The sequence below is a fragment of the Lytechinus pictus genome, chromosome 17, assembly GCF_037042905.1.
Source record: "Lytechinus pictus isolate F3 Inbred chromosome 17, Lp3.0, whole genome shotgun sequence".
Classification (NCBI taxonomy): domain Eukaryota; kingdom Metazoa; phylum Echinodermata; class Echinoidea; order Temnopleuroida; family Toxopneustidae; genus Lytechinus; species Lytechinus pictus.
This window is the reverse complement of record NC_087261.1, coordinates 4,298,108-4,318,919: the sequence shown is the minus strand read 5'-3', so window position 1 is coordinate 4,318,919 and position 20,812 is coordinate 4,298,108. Positions and strand designations below refer to the sequence as shown.

The 20,812-nt window shown below is 35.4% G+C and overlaps 1 protein-coding gene across 1 annotated transcript; it reads left to right on the top strand.

Annotated features, from left to right (window-relative positions):
- Positions 1-703: 703 nt before the first annotated feature.
- On the top strand, positions 704-20,145 carry LOC129280453 (tyrosine-protein kinase STK-like). The gene is made up of 8 exons (XM_064112351.1): positions 704-1,336; positions 2,739-2,891; positions 5,623-5,778; positions 6,956-7,101; positions 7,609-7,722; positions 8,462-8,615; positions 10,103-10,234; positions 12,269-20,145. The coding sequence occupies exons 1-8, from the start codon at positions 1,279-1,281 to the stop codon at positions 12,469-12,471; spliced, it is 1,116 nt and encodes a 371-aa protein (XP_063968421.1). The 5' UTR covers positions 704-1,278; the 3' UTR covers positions 12,472-20,145.
- Positions 20,146-20,812: the final 667 nt, after the last annotated feature.

Sequence of the window (20,812 nt, the reverse complement as noted above, 5' to 3'; positions counted from 1 at the left end):
TCATTAAAAAGCACAGATATTTCCATGTTTGTATTTCCTCCCATACTACACTGTATATTGTAGATTCTAGACTATCTGTCTGTCTACACATGTGTCTGTCTGTGTGTGTTTGTATGTACATGTATGATGTACATGTATGCCTGTCTGTCTGTCCTCTTTTCTCTCTCTCTCTCACTCATCAAACAGAATGACATGCTTCATTTAATTGAATTTTCAATACATTGTGAATAGAAATAATTTGATTTACACTCGAATGAACAACAAAATTAGGGACCATTTTAAATATATTCCTTTCATGTTTCAAATAAGTACTCTCAATATGAACGATATAGGGTTTTATACTGGAGGTTGTTATTCGGTTATCAAGACCAATTGTATATACAGTGTATATATACCAATAATCTATAAAATTCATAATCACTTTTAAAAGAGATTATTGTATTTGATTGAAAACATGTTCCAATCAGATATAGCAGCCCCATGACGTAAATGAATTTAGTTTACATTCAAATGATGAAAAAATATTGTGTCATAGAAATTCACATGCTGAAAACATGCATAAGTAAAAAATAACCTGCATATTAAACTTAAAGAGAAATTCCAGTATTTGCAGTAAACACTGATTTCATGAGAAAGTCTGTAAAACAAGGCTTAATTGTCAGTATATCATCGAGGATCTAGATCTGGTACAGTTACATAAACTGAACTTTGTGAAATCTTGAAATCTACGCTGAAAAATGTTCACACTGAAGATCACCAACACAGATAGGCACACGTGGGACAGTGTATTATTATTGCTAAAATAAAGACCCGACGGAAGTGACCGAATCCGCGCTTATTTTGCTTATTTCTCAGCAATCACACAATTTCTTCCAGAATCCTTTGGCACATATTTTTTATTCATACAAACAGACACTTAGGTGGTCATTATATTAGATTCTGTAAAAAGTCATTTTTAGATCGTTACCAAAACTGGAATTTATCTTTAATTGATACAAAAATTAACTAAATGTAAAAATTAATGGATACAGCGGCCTTAAATGAGCATTGAAATTAAAATTATTGCAGCCAAGTTTGATATAGTTCAAATTTGACATATGATGATGGATACTGTTAATAAATTTAACATACATGTAATTGATATCATCATCGATATTATTTTTCATTTTATCAAAAGCATTAATTGTACATAATTGGTGAATAACAATCTGTTTCTGGTTTTCTCTTTTCAGCTGGTATTTTGGAAAGTGTGCCCGCAAAGATGCAGAGAAGAAGTTGATGGTGATTGGTTTATGTAAAGGACAGTTCATAGTGCGAGACGGAGAAGCAAATCCTGGTGAGAATGGTACCCCCCCCCCAAGGAAATGGGGGATTTCAAGTTTGGTGTTAAGCCCGGTGCACACTATGCGATTCGTTGCGATCCGAATGTCAAAGATCGACTCCTCGACTCTGGTGACAAGAATCGCGTAGACTCGCGTCCAAGCCTAATGGACATTTCAACCCTTAAAATCTTAGCGATCAGAGTTCAGAGTAGTGGTAGGACTATTGAAATCAAATTTCAGTCTAGTTCGAGCCTCCGTGTAGGAATAAAAACAAAGCCAAATCACAACGACGTCATGATCGGCTGCGACTTGAAGCCGATTTGGACTTTACTCTGACACAGGGCTTGCTGCAAAGCAAATTATGATTTTATTATGCCTACAATTGAAATAATCTTACTTCTTGGAACTTTAACATTTAATGCAAAATAGGATTTTTGAAAAAAATGTTTTGCATCGGATCGCATAGTGTGCGCTGGGCTTGTTTTATAATTGATCATTTATTTATTCTATTCTCATAAAAATATATTCATATTACAAACAATACACATGTATTAAAATATAATGCATAAAGAATGTTCATCATTAACAAAAGATTGATAATGGAAAAGGAGAACTTTTGGAAAAGCTTGATATGGCTTTATCTTCAAAATTGGTCATTTCAAATTTGTATATCAAACAAAACTGCAGTAATAGACCCTGTATTCTTTTTCCCAATTTTAGGAATATTTTTTAACAGATTGGCCCTTATTTTATTGGTGCTCTAAATGGCATGCAATGGGAAACTTAGTTTAAATACCGGTAGTACAGTGTCAGATGACTTTCTTGTTTCCCTGTGTAAAGGAGAGTCACCAACTTTGCACGTTAAGAACCCACTGCACTATTTGTATAAGAGTAAGGGGAAACCCCGGTGTAGCGTTCCACCTGCACTTCCCCAATCAGTTATATCAGGAGTGACCTGCCAGTCACCGTGATTCAGTTCGCTTTTCGCCTCCCAGGCACAAGTGACGCCAAACAAACATTGATAATGATGAAAGATTTTGTTTTATTGTTCTGATGTGAATGATTAGATACATGTATTTTAAATTTTATTTTTATTTGTACCAGTACAAATATGTAAACATTTGTGCTTTTATTTATGCAACTTTGACCAAGGTTTAAATTGATGATGAAATGTGCCCCCAAAGGTAAAGTTACTGTATTTAATTGACAAGTTTAGTGAAAAATTTATTTTCAATTGCATATTTGCAAGAGACTGGAGATATTTCCCTGGCTGTAAAAGCTGTGCTCATATGAGAGTTACATGTACATTATGTCGATATCTATATTCTCTCATCATTTTCTTACTTAACCTCGACTTTGAATGTTGTTAGTATTACTCTGTCATTCATCGAATCACTGTTCAAATTGTTGTTTTAGGTACATACTCGTTGTCTGTGAGAGATCATGATGTCCAGAAGGGAGAGCATGTTAAACATTACAGGATACGCAAGATGGACGGAGGACAGGGGTTCTTCATCACCCAAAGAAGTGTCTTTCCAACGCTTGCAGAGTTGGTTCGTCACTACCAGAGTAAGTATCACAAATCCTTTTATAGGGATAGGGGTTTATGGTCGCAAATTTGCGCACTTCAAGTAAAATGACATTATTCGACAATTACATCAATGATGATAAAAATTAAAGTTAAAATAAACGTCGGTTTATCATCCTTGGTTATTAAAGTTTGGCAGGTTGCCTTGATGATAAGGTGTTGTACTATATGATTTAATGCTATACAAGTGGCAATTTTTTGTTTCTACGGTTGAGTCTGTGCTGCTGTATGGAGCAGAGACATTAACACTAACAAGAGAAAGCTCTGGATAGAATGCTTAGGATATCTGTAATTATGTCCTGGTGGGTGTTTCATAAAGCTGTTCGTAAGTTAAGAGCGACTTTAAGATCGACTGATGATCCCTTCTTTGCGTAAAATGGTATATTCATTGGCGATGGTTAAGCGCGTAAGAAAGGATCACCTGTCATTCTTAAAGTCCCTCTTAACTTTGAACAGCTTTATGAAACGGCCCACGGGTGGGTGTTTCATAAAGCTTTTCGTAAGATACAAATGACTGTATGCACGACTGGTGATCCTTTCTTGTGGTATGTGATATCCGTATATAATTGATTTATGACCTAAGAACATGTTCCAGTCGTGCGTATGAAAGGATCACCTGTCGTTCTTAAAGTCCCTCTTAACTTACGAACAGCTTTATTAAACGGCCCACGGGTGGGTGTTTCATATAGCTTTTCGTAAGATGGAGGCTCGATAGCTCAGTTGGGAGAGCGGGGGATTCGTATTCCGGTGACCCGGGTTCGATTCCCACTTGGTGCGCTAGTGCCCTTTGGTAAGGCATTAATCCTCAGTACCAGGTCCTTCGGAGAGGACCTTAAGCCGTCGGTCCTCTGGTTGCTTGCTTACAAGCATTCATGCTTTCTTAGCAATCGGGTAAAAAATCACCACCAACCAATATGGTCGACGTTCACAAATGACTGTATGCACGACTGGTGATCCTTTCTTGTGGTATGTGATATCCGTATATAATTGATTTATGACCTAAGAACATGTTCCAGTCGTGCGTAAAGTTGTGCGTAACTTACAAACAGCTTTATGAAACTCCCAACTACATGTAGAGTGATTTTGTACAGAATATCAATCTATACGGTGGTTTGCCAAAAGTATCTGTCAAAGTGCGTGTGAGAAAGATGAGGTTGGCAGGTCATGTGTCCGACACTGAACTATCTGCAAATGGACCCAAGTTGGCATAGGCTAAAGCCATTCCATGCCCTCAAATTGAATTGAATATACAAATAATGCACACCATCAAGGGCATCAGTAAGAACTATACACATGAGGTACCTTTGGAACAGTTCTTACCTGGGTTTTTTTTCACAAAGATTTAAGTGTAACTTAGAGTGGCATTTAAATGCTGATGCGTAGGCTATATGATATGCAACGTGCAATCTTTTTGATCAGTACGCAGTAGTGTGCGTCCTCTTGGCATGATCTGACGGATGTGGTCATGCTTTTTATAACGCACGCAATTAGGCATTTAAGTGCGACTCTAAGTCTTACTTAAGTTAAATCTTTGTGACCCCCCCAGTTCAAAACTGTTCCAAAGGTACCTGCTTACCCCTGCTTGAGGCATAGCTAGGGGTGTTGGGACTGTTTCATAGTGTTGGTTATTGTTCTAATTCCTGAGCAGAATGATGTGCATCATATACTTCTAAAGATAGATGTAGCGATGTGGATCATTGAAACCATGACTGGTCAATAGAAATAGTTATTAGTACCACAGACTTATGGGCTATTCCACGGTTACTCACGTTACATTTGGAGACACCTTGACTCATACTTGGAGCTGTAACTCCACTATTATTGATAGTAACTAAACATCTCTTTATCACAACAAAGTACGCAGTCTGACTATCCTTTGTATAAAAACAAAACTTGGGAATTTTTATTATGCTCCTGGCAAATCTTTGAAATGTGTCGGTTACTCATGTTACATGATTTGGACATGCATAAAATGAAAAGTCGACATAAGTGAAAAGTGTCATCATACAAGGCATTTATGAAAGTTTATTATTTCCATTTCAAAGAAGTATATTAGGGAGACAAACTTTGTATATAATTCAAAAATAAAGAACACATGGTTTTTACTAGGGGTGCAGATTAAGTGGTTACTCACGCTACGGTTCAGATGGGCTATACAGTACAAAGACACATTGAGCTCATGTCCACCAACCTATGGAATTGCCCTTATGATATTTGTATTTTTGTGTATGTTTAAGAGATCTACCTGTATGTGACATAAAGGAAACTGAAACGACTTTTGTATTTTTGTGTATTTTTCAAGAGATTTATGTGAAATAAATGAAACTGAAACAATTTTGTGTATTTTTCAAGAGATCTATGTGAAATAAATGAAACTGAAACTAAAGTCTCACGCTTGAGGCTTCTGCCTTTGGGACGTTTAATCTCCTTCTCACACCTGTATCACAGTCTTTTTCCATATACTTTATACACAATGCCTGTGATCTTACTCCAAGTCACTCACATAAAATCTCAAGCAAAGCTGGTCTTTGAACTTTGCATCCCTGGTACAATTCATCATCAAATTTTCATATTAGCTAAAAATTTTATGACTGGCCATTTGACAGATTTCAGCCAATCAATTGATAAGGATCAATATCACAATTTTGCAAAAATATTTATCTCTCTTGAATGTAGAATATTATTTCTATTTCTTATTTTATGTTCGTCCAGTGAACGTCGATGGCCTGTGCTGTATCTTAACCAAAGCTTGCCCCAAGGAGAATCCAAACACTATCGGTCTTGGTAAGGACCGATGGGAGATCCCTAGGGATTCCCTCAAGATGACCAGAAGACTCGGACACGGTCAGTTTGGTGAAGTCTGGCAAGGTGGGTAGTGTGTATTTTCTACCTATTGTTTGCGTTGTGAGTTGTATGTTCCAATGGTTAGGGTATTGGCATAAACTGTGATGACTTGAGAACTGTTCTAGTTATTAGATTGTAAGTCTCAACTGCCACTTCTGTTAATAGGGAGTTTTTGCACAGCGATGTACAGACAATTCAAGAAAAGAGTAGATGTATTGTCAAATTCCCTTCATCAGACATGCCAACCAGTACGTTTTGGGCGTATTTAGTACGTTTTTGCAACCAAAATACGGCAGTACGTTTTTTCTTTAAAAAATATGTTTTTGTGAAAAAAAAATTGTTTTGTTTTTTACAAAATCGTAATTTATTGAGAAAAATCATCTCTATATGTCTCTATTTCTTAACACTTACATAAATATGGTTATTAGATCAATTTAATTTCAGGTAACTTTAAAAAAAAAATCATTTTGTTAAAACCAGGGTGAGATATACACATGTTTAAATTTTTTTTTTCATCTGTAAGAGCAGTGCGCATTTTAGCTTGCATGCAGCTTGAACGCCGCGATGAGCAAGTGCGCCATGCATTTTATTATGAACTACACTTTTTGGGGAAAAAATACACTTTTTTTTATCACAGAATACACTTTTTCATTCCCAGAGGTTGGCAGGTCTGCTTCATGACAAAGAATAACCAAGAAGTCTTTGTTGGAGATAGGTGAATCAAAACAGCAATTTATTCCTTGACTCTGGACAAATGAAATATTTGCAATTTTTTGTCAGCTCCGAAACTTAGGATGAAACTGCTGTTTCGGTTCACCACTTTTTGACAGAGACCTCCTGGCTGTCCTTTCTTATTTGACGGGTATTTTCAATACATTTATTGTGTTCTTGAATCCTCTTTTTGTTGTGGAGTGAAAGAACAAGAACTAGGTGCATATATTCTGTGGCGCTTTAAGAGCTCCTGAAATGCTAGGAAAACAGAAGAAAAAGAAAAAATAAATAATTGGAAATGTACTACAAAGATTGGTCATTAAGTTTAATTTTGAATGTTTCTACTGATGGGGAAGTTCACTTTTCAAAATATATGAATAAAATCAAATTCTATTTTCATCCATGCAAGAGTCTTAACCGTAGGTTGCATCCCTATGTCCATCTATAAACCACCTTTACCCCCCTGTATTACCCCCTGTTCCACCTTCAGGAGTATGGAATGCCAATACACCTGTTGCTGTCAAGACTCTGAAGGAGGGAACCATGTCACCAACAGCCTTCCTGGCTGAAGCCAATGTCATGAAGAAAGTCAGACATGAACGCCTCGTGCAGCTGTATGCCGTCTGTTCAGACAGGGTAAGCCACATGACCACAGTCCTTACGCAAGTTCTCTTTCATTCATGTAGAGTGTTATGGATAGTGGAGGGGGGTGGGGTGGGGTGGACCAGCTTGTATACACCTGTATATTGTTCAGTTTATACCTGTATATTGTGATATTCTGTACACCATTGGCATCACATGGCACCCGTAATCAAGCAAATATCAAGAAACATTGAAACCACTGAAGATGGTCAAAATGTGGGGACGTCATGGTCTAGTGGTTCTGACTCTCGCCTTCAAACAGAGGGCCATGGGTTCGAATCCTAGCCATGGTGTGATTTCCTTCAGCAAGATATTTATCCGGACTGTGCTGCACTTAGCCTGACAGGATTAATATCCTTGAGTGCGCTGAGCGCCATTGAAAAACTGATAGCTCAAGCTACATATGGGGTAATAATTCAGATTCAGATATTTTTATTGTCTGTAATGCAATCAGGTACAAATGGAACATTAACATGCTTTGTTGTTGATTTTTTTTTACAGGAGCCAATTTATATTGTGACAGAGTTGATGTCAAATGGAAGTTTACTGGACTATCTCAAGGATGGTAAAGGCAAAGATACCAAGCTGACAACTCATGTTGATATGGGGGCACAGGTGAGTCTAAAATAAAAACAAATAATCACCGTTGGTGATAGGCAAACTATCACTTTTGAGGTACCCATAAGCTGGATGTAGATAACTTTCTGAAGTGAAGCTTAGGAAAGATAGCGAGTACATCCAGCTTGCCGAGTTTGCCTCGTCACCTGAAATCAAGAGGTGATTGTATGTTTCATATTCCACATCTGGAGCTACTGTGAATGAAGAAATTGATATTCATACTTCTCTACAAAAAGGAATTTCTAATTTAGATAAAATTAAGGTATTTTCAAAAGGATAAAATCATGCTTGTTTTCCTGCTAGCACGTATGTAAACTGCATGTAAGCATCTAGCTCTTGCTAGAGCAAGATAATTTTGATCTTGCAAAGGAATTTTACAATCCCAACAAAGCGATCGAGGGGCAATTTACTTTATTGGTGCTAGTGTTTATGTAGACTGTTAGTGCATCTAGAGCAGCTGTTATTTACTTTGTTGTTTTCATGTAATAAATTCATGACAGGTCCAGGCCTGTTGCACAAAAAGTTGTGTTTAAACACAACTAAAATATTAAGTGCAGGTTCCTCAATATGCGCATTTCATTGGTGGAAATTAAAGTTGTTTGATTGCAACACTTTCTGCAACATTCCACTGGGTTGAGCGCCTTGAGCACCTAGCAAGGTGGATATGTGCGCTACACAGATGCCTATTTATTCATGATAAGCACTGAGGTAAAGGTTTACTCTACTTCCTTTGTAGATTGCGAGCGGTATGGCTTACCTGGAATCAATGAACTTTGTTCATCGAGATCTCGCTGCAAGGAACGTCTTGGTGGGTGATGGCAATATCGTCAAGGTTGCTGACTTTGGCCTTGCTCGACTGATTGAAGAAGATGAGTACATGGCAAGAGTTGGTAAGTAACAAATCACCCCCTCCCCTTATAATGGAATCTCCCTTTTTCGAAGATGATATATAGTGTACATAACTTAGATCAATCAATTGTTCCAATTAACTTGATATAATTAATTTGATTTGTAATAGGCCAATTCCATAAACTATGTATGTTCAGATCTGGGACCCATCTTACAAAGAGTTGCGATTGATCTGATCAACCATAACTATGGAAAGCCAGTCACGCCAGCATTTAAAATGCATGTTTGTTCAAAATGCTTTCTAGATATGATGTATACTCTTACAATCATCGTCGTCTTGACAATACGGTGTCCTTCCTCCTTGTTTACAAAGGACATTGTGCATATTTCCTGTAGGAACAATTTTGACAATGATAGATTTCCATATAGTTGAGGTTTATTTGCATCAATTTCAACTCTTTGTAAGATGGGGTTCAGTCTCCTATATGTTGGACCTGAAATGACTTGTCTCTGGTTTCTAGTTCATATGAACGCTCTCAAAATATCATTGCTTGAACTGTTCATGAAGTAAAGGGAGAATGGAGAAAAAAGGGGCTGGATTTGCAATAGGTTAATTATTTCATGATATTCCTCAATATTGATAATTGATTGAAGTGGGAACACTACCATTCACAAGTTTTGATAAACTTATATTTGTTTTTTCTCTAAAAAGTTATTTGTCATTCCTGTGCATATTATATATTATTTTTATGATGATGCTGAGGAAATGAATAAATTGGACTGAACTGATCATGTTTGCCATTTGTACTTTTAGAAAAAGGTACTACAAGTGGTCAACAGATAATTTGCCCCAAAATTGTAAAAAAAAAATATTTATATTGTAATTTGCAATGAACTCCCCATAACCTGCATTTTAGTTCATTTCAATTTTTTTTTTCAAATGAGCAGAAGTGGGAAAACAAAGCCCTCCCACAACTTTTATTGTCCTAATTGAACTCTGTATGCACAGATTATTGGAACTTAATATTTTGCAAGTTTTTCATCACTTGGTAATAGAATGACATTGCCATGTAGTTGTGGTAATGATTTCAAAATGGGAACATACAGAATCCAATAAAGGACCGCATGAGTGTCTTTATGTCTGAATGGAAAATATGTGCCAAAGGATTATGGAAGAAGTTGTGTAATTGCTTAAAAATGAGGGGAAAAAGCACAACATTTCACCACAATGTCAGATCTTTTTTCAAGCAACAATAATACACCATCCCACATGTGCTTATCTGTGTTGGCGGTCTTCAGTGTGATTGTTTATTTTCATCTTAGATTTCATGATTTCATAAATTTCAGTTTATATGACTGTACCAGGTATAGGTTTAGGTTTCATTTATCTTCTTCTCCTGGGTTGATTTGCCTCCTTCGAGATTGAAGATTCTTGCAGATACGATTGATGCAATGTGTGTGAGTTGATGGGTTCAGGTGTAGTGTGCATATTCACAACACCCATCTTCTTGTTGTGGTTTCTTTATAGGCGCCAAGTTCCCAATCAAATGGACGGCTCCAGAGGCTGCTCTTCATGGACGATTCACAATAAAATCAGATGTATGGTCATTTGGTGTCCTTCTAACGGAGATCGTCACCTTTGGTCGCATACCATATCCAGGTTAGTAGATAAAACCTATTTATAAAAACCACCTGTATATATACTGCCCTCTATAGCCGATTCTCTTATCAAATGAAATTTTTAATGAAATTTTATTTAAAATTCATAAACTCAGTATGAAAGATATCTGAATTAATTTTGAATGGATTCCCTCACATTGTGATGTTAACGGCAATGAGATCGTCGATAAAGCTGCCAAGAAAGGAGCCGCGAAAAATTTTGTAGACATTGTTTTACCAAACACTATAAATGAACTCACATGCTCACGCATGATATTTTATAAAAGTGTCTGGCAAGCAGATTGGAATGCGTCTAGAAATGGTAGATTTTTATATGCTATTCATGATAATGTTTTTAAGCAGGCATATAGAAAAGGTTTTTCTCGGAAAGAGGAATGCCTCCTTCATCAAATCACAGTAGGTAAGTGCAAATTAAATTATTATATGTTTCAAATTAAACAGCACTCTTCCGGCCTCTGTGAGGTGTGCAAAGAATTTGAGACTATTGAACATTATGTTTTATTTTGTTCAAAATATGTAAAGGAGAGACGCATTATGTTTAATAAACTTAAGATGAATGACCCGAATCTTAAACAATTGTTAATTAATCCCGATTATACACGGGAACTACTATGTTTTATATATGCCACTGGCCGTTTTTACAGTTAGGTGTGTGTCCTTTTTTTTTTTTTTTTTTTTTTTTTTTCCTTTCAAACACAAGAAGGATTTAAAAATTTTATTAATAAGAAACTAAGAAAAGACAAGACGAAAGAATAAGAAGGACGTGTAATTGTATGTGATATCACATTTGACGATTATTTTAAGAAATTCTATAAATATATTACTAGTAGCCGATTGGTTAGCTGGTGTGCCCTTTTTCACGAACAATCATTTAGCACGCGCGATGTTTAATTTCTCTATTTGTATTGAAGTATTATTCCTCGAAGATGTTTAATCTTGTAAGGACCTACTAATATAATAGGTGGATGGGTGACTAATCTATATTAATATGTCATATAATCGTCACCAATGGTTTAACGTCGTATGGATCTCCTTTGCCGACGACGTCCTACTTACGAAAGTGACTGGCGCGTATAATCTGGAGAGATTGAAGAGCGCCATCATATTCAACAACAACAACAACAACAGATACATTACCCCCAGTGATTACTTTCCCCTAACAAAAAATCTTGACAGTGAGTCCAAATATAATGAAAATATGACCTTTGGCTGCCCCCTAGGTTATGACCGCCCCTTACAGACATTAGCACATGAATATTTAAAGTACGTTTTGAATAAAATCAGTGTTAGCCACACGGCCACTGTGCATATTGCTGATTGCCAGAGTTTGTCGACCAACCGAAATCAAGAGGAAGGAAGACTGGGCTAAGTGGGCGGGATATTGGTTCCCTAAAAGCTGACAGGGAACTTGCCAAGATACGCTGGACTGTTGTTTAGTTCAACTACTCTCTGCATGGGTGTGTGTGGTGGTATATATATATATATATATATATATACATACAATTTTTTTTTTTAATGTGCAACAGTCTACGAGGTTGACCTGGTGAGTCATTACTAAGTAGTGCTGCAAGTCATGAAAAACTATTATGACTGATAAAGATTATAGTAGATTAGGGACATACACTTTTATACAACATAGAGATCGATCCTTGACAGCTGATTGGATGAATGCACGTCACATGACATTCAGAGGAATCAGCTATAACATGTCAACACATGACACCTGCCGGTGAAATAGTCGACTATTGCACGCTCCAGCAAAAGAGACAACAGTGCAATTTAGTCAACTATTGCACGCTCTAGGAAGGGAACAGGCAGTGGATAGCAAACTCAACGTGCGTACCATGGTTTGCGCCTACCAGCATGCGCATACCCGCATCACTATGCTGCACACACCATGTGCAGGTATAAAATTTAGCAAAATAAAAGGTTCATATAGGCCTGAACAGCTCTGGAGTTTGCTGCAACTACTTTCTTTCACCTTTAACTTGTGTTTGTTTGTTTTCCGTCTCAGGGATGACGAATCGTGAGGTTCTTGACCAAGTAGATCTTGGATATCGGATGCCCAAGATGCACCATTGCCCTGACTCACTCTACGACATCATGTTGAAATGCTGGCACAAAGATCCCCAGCAGAGACCAACCTTCGAGTTCCTACACTTCTGCTTGGATGACTACTTCGTCTCGACCGAACCCAACTACAAGGAAGCGGATTAGCTGGCTATGATAAAATGGACAGTATACTTGGAGATCTATCATACAGCTCTATCGTTGATAATAAAATATATTTTGTTGAGGTGCATGAATGTGCGTCGTTTCATGGGAAGAGCTACCAGTATGGATGTTCGTATTTACTAAAACGGGACATCGCCAGAACTTTGGGACCTGACTCTGTTTCTCAGGTTTCAAATGAAATCCTCTTCCTTCAAAGACATCTGGAGGAATATCGTCCAGGAACAAGGGAGCGTCACTCCTCCTTTCAGGTTCTGATTAAAATTGTTTTCCTTTAAAGACATCTGGATGAAACTTCCAGAAACTAAAGGCGACCGCACACCTTACGATTGGTCTGCGACCCGGTTTCAGAATAAAATGTTGTAGAATTTGATGCTAATATTGAGACTTGGAATATCTTACTGTGTAATGTTCGAAATCATCGTACCAATACCTATGTACAAATCTGTGACTATGCTTTCATCCTTCTTAGAATAAAAGCAAATTTAATATCTAGTCGTAATGACGTGATAGCAGTTGTACAATTGAAACTAATTTGGCCTTTACTCCAAAATAAAGGTTTGCAATCTTTCAAAATGGTTATATTAGTATTCTTTCAATTAATTTTAACCTCAGATAAAATGATATGTTCCATTCACATTTTCAGAAAATGGGCAAAGTGCGATTTGTTCAAAATTTGGATCGCGAACAGTCGTAAGGCGTGCGGTGGCCTTAAGATGGAACTGCGACTTTGACTCTGGTGTATCGTGTCCCCGTTTGATAAAAATCACGTTTTCTATAAAATAATTGAGATTTTTACCTTCAGGGCACTGCAACGACACTCACTCTTTGGTAGAAGTGCTTCACTTGTCAATTGAGTGATCTTTCTTTTTTAATGGAAGATTCCATCATAAATGACAAGATCGATCATTATCAAACAGGGGGTAATATCATGAAGATTTTTGTCAGCGATTGTCATTGATTTTCTCCGACTACTGGGCCAATCAGATGCAAGGATTTTCAGTAGCTTGTAACATCTGTCTCGGAAAATCACTGACAAAACTTTTCGTGAAACACTCCACAAGACATGATGTCCCAAGAGAATTTCTTTAAAAAAAAAGCTATTTCTGAAAAAAAGTCCAAATCCCAATTATTTCTGACATCCAGTCTTACAAATAATGTGCTACAAAGATTTTTTTTTCTTAACATGTGTTAATTGGAATGCATCATGCCTGTAATAACTTGTACTGATTATTATCCTTCTGTGACAGTTTACTGTTTGATATTCTGTCATTTAATATTCCAAGGGGGAAGAGGGATCATTCCAGTAATGATTTTGTAAATTATGGTCACTTGATTTTAAACCAATGTGTATGTATATAAAAAGTAATGTAAAAAGTGCAAAATATATTAGTCCTAATTACAAAGCTATTGTGATTAGTTTAAATATGCCATCTCTGTTGTCTTTGCCAAACAGGTTCTTAATGAGAATTTTAGTTTTTTTTTAATTTGTAATCTATCATTGAAGCTCATGGTGCAGGATTTCATACGTTTGGTTTGAGTATTTGGAAGGAAAACTTTTATATTTCATTCTCATCTCTCATTAATGGAAAAAATAAAAACATGTGATTGATAGTATTGAATTGAAGTCAGTAGCAACCATTTGCAAAGCAATGACTATCAATGGTGTGTAGAGCTACAATCTTGTCTTATCTATACTTTGCAAACAAAGCAAGGAGGTACATGTAAGTGGATTGTAAATTAAAATTAGTTAATTCCTGTATACATCATGCATGTACAAACCGGTGATATTATAATTCATCTGTGTAAACACACCCTCATCATGTATATGGGTCATTCAGATCAGAAGGCTGGCTCTAAGATACTATTTTATTTATCATTTGATAGGAGAAAATATTTTTATACTCATCTCATGTTTTTAGAGACATTTCAATACATTCCTTCTCTATTTCCTTATCTCGCTTTGGGTGTTTAGAAACCAAAGGACTTGTTTCAAAATCATTGAATTTTAGAAAAGTAATTTAATCATTTTCTACCAAGCAAAAACTACATGTACAGTATATACAGTACACTTCATATGTTTCCTATCAGTAACATTACTAGGAGACACATACTACTTGAATTGAGATTTTCTTGGAAGAAAAATATTAGACAACACTTGTCGCAAAATCATGGATTTTTAGTTATGATCTCCTATTCTCGACATTTGATTTGATCAACATATTGAGAGTACTGTTTCACTTCACTATGTATAGATTCATGGCATAAAACAGTAACTGTATTTTCTACATTTTAGTATGTTTTTAATTCAATCATGTGGGAAATATATATATTGGGTTTCTTGAGTGTACATTTCACATTCCAATGACTTTGTACACATAGGTGAATGTATTATTGCTTTTTCAAATATGTAAATTGGTAATTATGTTCCTGCTTCGAAGGTTCGCATGGTAGTAAGAACGGGTGAAGGGGTTTGTATGTATGGTAGGCCTACATGTAGAAATGGTAGTCCTGAAAAGGACTACTTTTGTTCCCTTATGGTAAAAGTTCTGAAAAGAATGGTCTTTCGTGACGAAGCACAGAGCATGATGTTCCAAATGTGGAGACCGATTTAAGTTCTTTTCAGAACTTTTACTGAAAGAGAATGAAATAGTCCTTTTCCAGACTACCTTACATCCATGGTTTACCCGCAAATCCTTTAACCCAAATTGGTAATTTGATGAAACATAAAATGTGGTACTGTATGTTTATGTTGAGAACTTGATATGGTTATATTCTACAGTTCTTTCATAACGCTTGAATGTAAAGAACAAAACCTAAGGATGTACAAACATGAACCAGTACCTCAATTTTTCAATGACATTTGGTATAATTTACAGATTTTTTTTATTTTTGAGATTTGGGACTCGTATACATTGCCTGATTGAAAAGGTCACTATTAAGCAAGATAATGGAAGGGATCTATTTTTTCTTGAAAATGCCTATTGAAAAGAGAGATGGGTTATCATGGACCCTGTTGTGTGCTCTTGAGTTTTCCAACAATCAATGTCGAGAGATATTCCACAGACATTGTGATGGACGGATCAAGCCAAGGACGAAGGTTCAAATCCTGTGTCATGTCTTTCAGATGCTGATAGCCGGTTCTTGTACATGAATCAACCAATCATTCTCATTTTCATAGATTATTTTTTTTACTCACTCTAAGATTTAGATATTTTCATGCCTTATGAAAGTAACTTATTTTCTTCACATGATACATTATATCTCAACTATTATTGGTTTCTTATTTTTATAGATTTTGATTATCCTTCACTCTTATATTTTAGTTAAAAACATTGTATTCTTTTGTTCTTCATGAAAAAAAAAATCATGTTACTATTATGTGCCATGTCATACGTGTAAATGTAGCATTGTGTATTAGAATTATTGGTGTTTTGGACCAATCTAGATCTATTCCATACATCTACCTACACTTAGTGTAGCCTACATGTACATGTAGTGTAAATATTCTATCTTTGCTACTTTTTTGTCTATTTTCATTGATTTTTTTTTAAGTACCTAGAGCTTTCTATGAAGACTCTGTACAGTGCATTTCATTTTCATGTGGAATATCGAGACATTAATGGTGCGTTTTTCGATAATCAATGATGGTGTAAATTTACCTATGCATGTACAATGTTTTATACATGGTAACCACCTCATTACAGGTAACTTTGCTTTGTTGGTATTAAGGTCAAAGGTCAAGTGATGTCATACTGATTGTGCATGTAATTTTTTTTTTTTTATTTGATGATGTCATAATGGAAATATGACTTTGTAGTGTCATTGTAAGTCTGTGACTCAAGCTTACTCTGACTGGGACACAGCTTGGTTTGACATTTTTAAAACATTTTTATTTTCCTACAAACCTATACATATGTTCTCTAATTTATCTTTTGTAGAATCACAGCCTTATTTTCAAGAAATATGATCGGTTTGCAATTGCATTCATTTTGAAGATCAACTTCATCTCTTTCAAAGATATTCAAGAAATTTGTATGTAATATGTTGTATGTGGACTTTGAAAACCTACAAGGAGATGCACATTTCAGCCTGTGGGTACATGTGAGGACTAAGATGTACTCCTTTCTCTTCGAATGACCTGTAAATACCACACACTTTTGTATTAAATGTCACTGAGTAAATTAATCAGGATTTTGAAATTTTGTAAATAATGCAGTCTTTTGAGAGTAATAAGGTGGAATATACTAAAAATGATTTTGATATGTATAGATTAAAAACTCCATGTTATTGCAAATCCATTTTTTATAGAATCCCATTTTATATACACCAGAGGGAAAGATATATAGCCTCAATTAGAATTCAATCAAATTGTTAAAATGTTACCAAAACATACATCCAGTGTTTAACCCTTAGACTTGTATTGTAAAAGCTTTATATTGTTATTCAATGATTTAGTAGATGTTATATAGACATTGATAGTGAGTGCAAGGTCTTTGCTTCCTGGAAAAATGAAAGGAAAACAGAATCTTCTCTTGCCAATTTGTAGGATGCACACTAGTATACGTACATGCACTTTGCTATAACACTTTATGTACAACAAATCAAATGGCAATGACTAGTTTGAAATGATTTTATTATGAAATCCAGCGAGGCATTGGAATCAAATCTTACTTGAAATTACGTCAGGGGTATGTGGATAGCTAGGATGTTATTATCAAAATTGTCTAAATTTGAAATGTTATTGAATCAGGGAGTATCTCAGAAATTAATTTGTTACTCATAAATGCTTCCCTATTTAGTTTGTGTATGTGTGCTTGGTCTCTGTTCTTTCACCCCCTCCCTCATCTATTACAAATCTTTAAAAAATACTAATGCCCACACGACCCTGAACGTCAGTCTCTCTGGCCGTTTGCTTCCTAAGTCCAGTTTATGATCATGGAAACTCATTTATTCAGAACTGGGAAGAATGGATTCCTCTGTATGGGGGCTGTTTATCTTCTTGTCCATGACAAATTGTATTTTACGCTGAACCGAGCTGTTCAAAGGGTTGCTGCTCCTAAAGAATTTAGCCAGTGTAAACCAACATATGTAAGGCAAGCCATAGCAAGATGTCATTTGTGCTAACTGGAAGAAATTCTTGATAAAAGAATACGATTAAATGATGAATAGGTTTGCTATAGGTACGCTGGCTAAAAGTTGTCCAGCTGTTGGAATCCTTGATACATATATGGGTTCTTTTACAATTTATCAGGGCTATTTCTTTTATTTTAGGCTCAAGTAGCCATTTGACTGTGTGTATTTTGGGGGTGATTCGGTATACAAGAATTTGTAGAACATAAAATGTTTGAGTAAATTATTGCATCGTAAGATGACGGTGAGGTATATTACTCGCCTATATACATATATGATATAGACCAAATGAATATATTTCAAGCCTTTTTCTTAAGCTGGTGTTTGCTTTTTGAATAACAGCAACAATTTTCTATTTCTTTCTGGACCAACCGTTCCAACACTTATATCTGAGTGCATAATGCTCAATTCATTCTAACAATTATACATTAATTATTTATTGAGTTTGACTGGTAAAATGTCAATAATTCTAAACAAAACCAAACTCATTACATGGAAGCTTTTACAGGGTTAGAACATTTGTTTTTAATTAAGTTTTAACACTTGAAAATTTTTATTGTAAGTGTATCTCTATATCTACACTGTATTGGTATTAAAGCTCAGTCAATATTTTCTATTCTTGACAATTTCGTAAATAATGAACATTTTTTGCTTGTCTTACCCTCATTCTTATTTGTTCACAAACTGCTCAAGCCCTGATTGTGTAAATAGCATTACAACCTTTCATGTGAACTAGAATACAGATACGAATCATTCTTAGAAGGTCCCACATTAAGAGGGACGGACATGCATACTTTATCAAATTGCTCTTCTGCATTACCGCTACATGATAATGATATGTACTACAGAAGCGTTTAGAACCAAATAGGTCTACCAAATACTAATCATCAATAATAATGAAAGAAAAGTTCCCACTTTTTGAATGCACATTTTTAGAAAATGATATTTTCTGTATCACTGTATAGGTACTATATCGGAAAGAATATGATTCTTTTCCCACATCAACTATGCTTGTAAATAAATATAACTTTACATCAGATATTTTTATGCATGTACATTGTATAGAATTTAAATGATTTGAGATCGGCAGGAGATAGCAAAGTAAAATCAAAGTTTATTTTTTATGAAATAGAATGCAGAAAAAAAATGTTTATCAATTTCAAGAAATTTCAAAAGATGAGGGTATTATCCGATGTAGCATGTTTGAATATTTTTTTTATTCATTAATTTTATCATCCCTCTAAGCTTTACACTATCAAGTTTATGTTAATGCTGAGGTTATTATTCTTTCAATTCATAAAGTGTAACAGAAATTAAGACTTCACTCCAGTGTGTGGCTGTTTGATTAAGGCCTTTGGCGTATTGTTGATAAATATGAGGGTTTTTTGTAGAAATGTGATATGATGTTGATATGATTATGATCATCTCTCTGGTAGGAGAGATTTTTCTTTCTTTCACAATCAAACAATATTCAACTGTTTTTGGTAGGCTTTCCTTCGATGCAGAAAACTTCATTAGGGCCAGTTTCACAAAGCTTGGCTCTTGATCATAGAGTTGATTTTATGATTGATTACATTCATAATATGCAATCAAGCATACAAATCAAATATGTGATCAATCGCTTATCTTTGTGTAACAGGTCCCTGACCTTTGCTACAGCTGGCTTAGTTTTGTTAACGCATAGGAGACTGAGTCCTCATCTATGTGGGCTGGAGTGTATGGAAAACATGTGTTATATATATTTGTAGCGAGATCATTCAGTCTTCAACGAGTCTGTTTGTGGTTGGACTCCCATATCCATAGTGATTTTGTACATGTATGTTAACAGTCCATGAGTATAAAATTTAGACCATATGCAGCATCGCAGGAAAATGCATTTTGAAATAAGTTTTCTTTTCTGATTACGTCACTTCAATCAGAAATGATCCCTTTCAGTGATACATTGTATCTCCGGTACTTTTAAAACAATAGTACATTTTCTAGTACTTGGTCAAGCTTTGTAGGATATATACCATTGCTTGACCCAGCATCATGTTTTTATCAATATAAATGTATATGGCCTTATACTAGTACTTTTTTCAGTTTATTTCATATTGCATCGGAATGCTGCATAAATGTGTTTTGAAAACAATGATCTTAAATGTTTGAATAAAGAAGTGGTCAGCTATATCAAAAATCAAACCAAAACAAAATGACATTTACATTATTTGTAATAAACCAATATTTTTCTCTAACTAGGCTGTGTATGATGAATGAGGAATGAGATACATGTCTTTTTAAAATTTACAATATAGCACTTTTACATTGTAGATGTACATGTAGCGCCAGATTTTTAAAGAAAAGTTCTATAAATATAACCCAGTACACTATTGTCATATTGTTATCAGTAGATAATTGTCAACTATACACCCATCACTATTTTACTAGTACTTTTTATAGAATTCTTACAATATGTAATGCTTTGTATATTAATTAAAAAAGGAACACTTTGTTTCTCTCTGCAATAAATATAAAAGAAGTAAAAGATGTGACTTTGTCATGTTTCTTTTGTTTAGTTGTGTTTTGGCCATGATTGAAATTTGACTGTTGTAGACCACATCGAGTTGTCAAAGAAAGCTGTGTCTAATACCAGGGGCAAATCCAGCAGAAAACAAAGGGGGAGGGGGGACTTAAAAATGACAACCCCCCCTCCAAAAAAGAGGTCATTACAGCTCATGGTGAGAGGCTCTGGACCTGTGCCTGTGTTAAACATAAAATGCAACTTTATAAAATGGGGGGGGGGGGGGGAGGGCAATCACAATAAATGATGAAAATGTAATATGATATCTTTACAAAGCTTCATTTTAACAAAGACACATTATCTCTCTCTCTCCCCCTCCCCTATCTCTTTACTATTTCTGTCTTTGCCGACTCTCCTTTTCTCTTTCTTCAATCTCTATTTCAGCCTTTCTCTGTCTGTCTCCCTCTCTCTTTCAGTATATTGACTCTCTTATTTCTCTGTTACGTCCGTCTCTCTCTAACCCATCTCTTCTACTCTTATTGGGGATGTTACACACAATATAAAAAGTTTGCCTTAAAACAACAATTCAAATCATATGCACATTTCAATTCACCATTATTTTGATTCATGTACAATCCTTGCACTACCATACGAAATCCCATCATAACGGATACAATTAAAGAGGGTATTGAC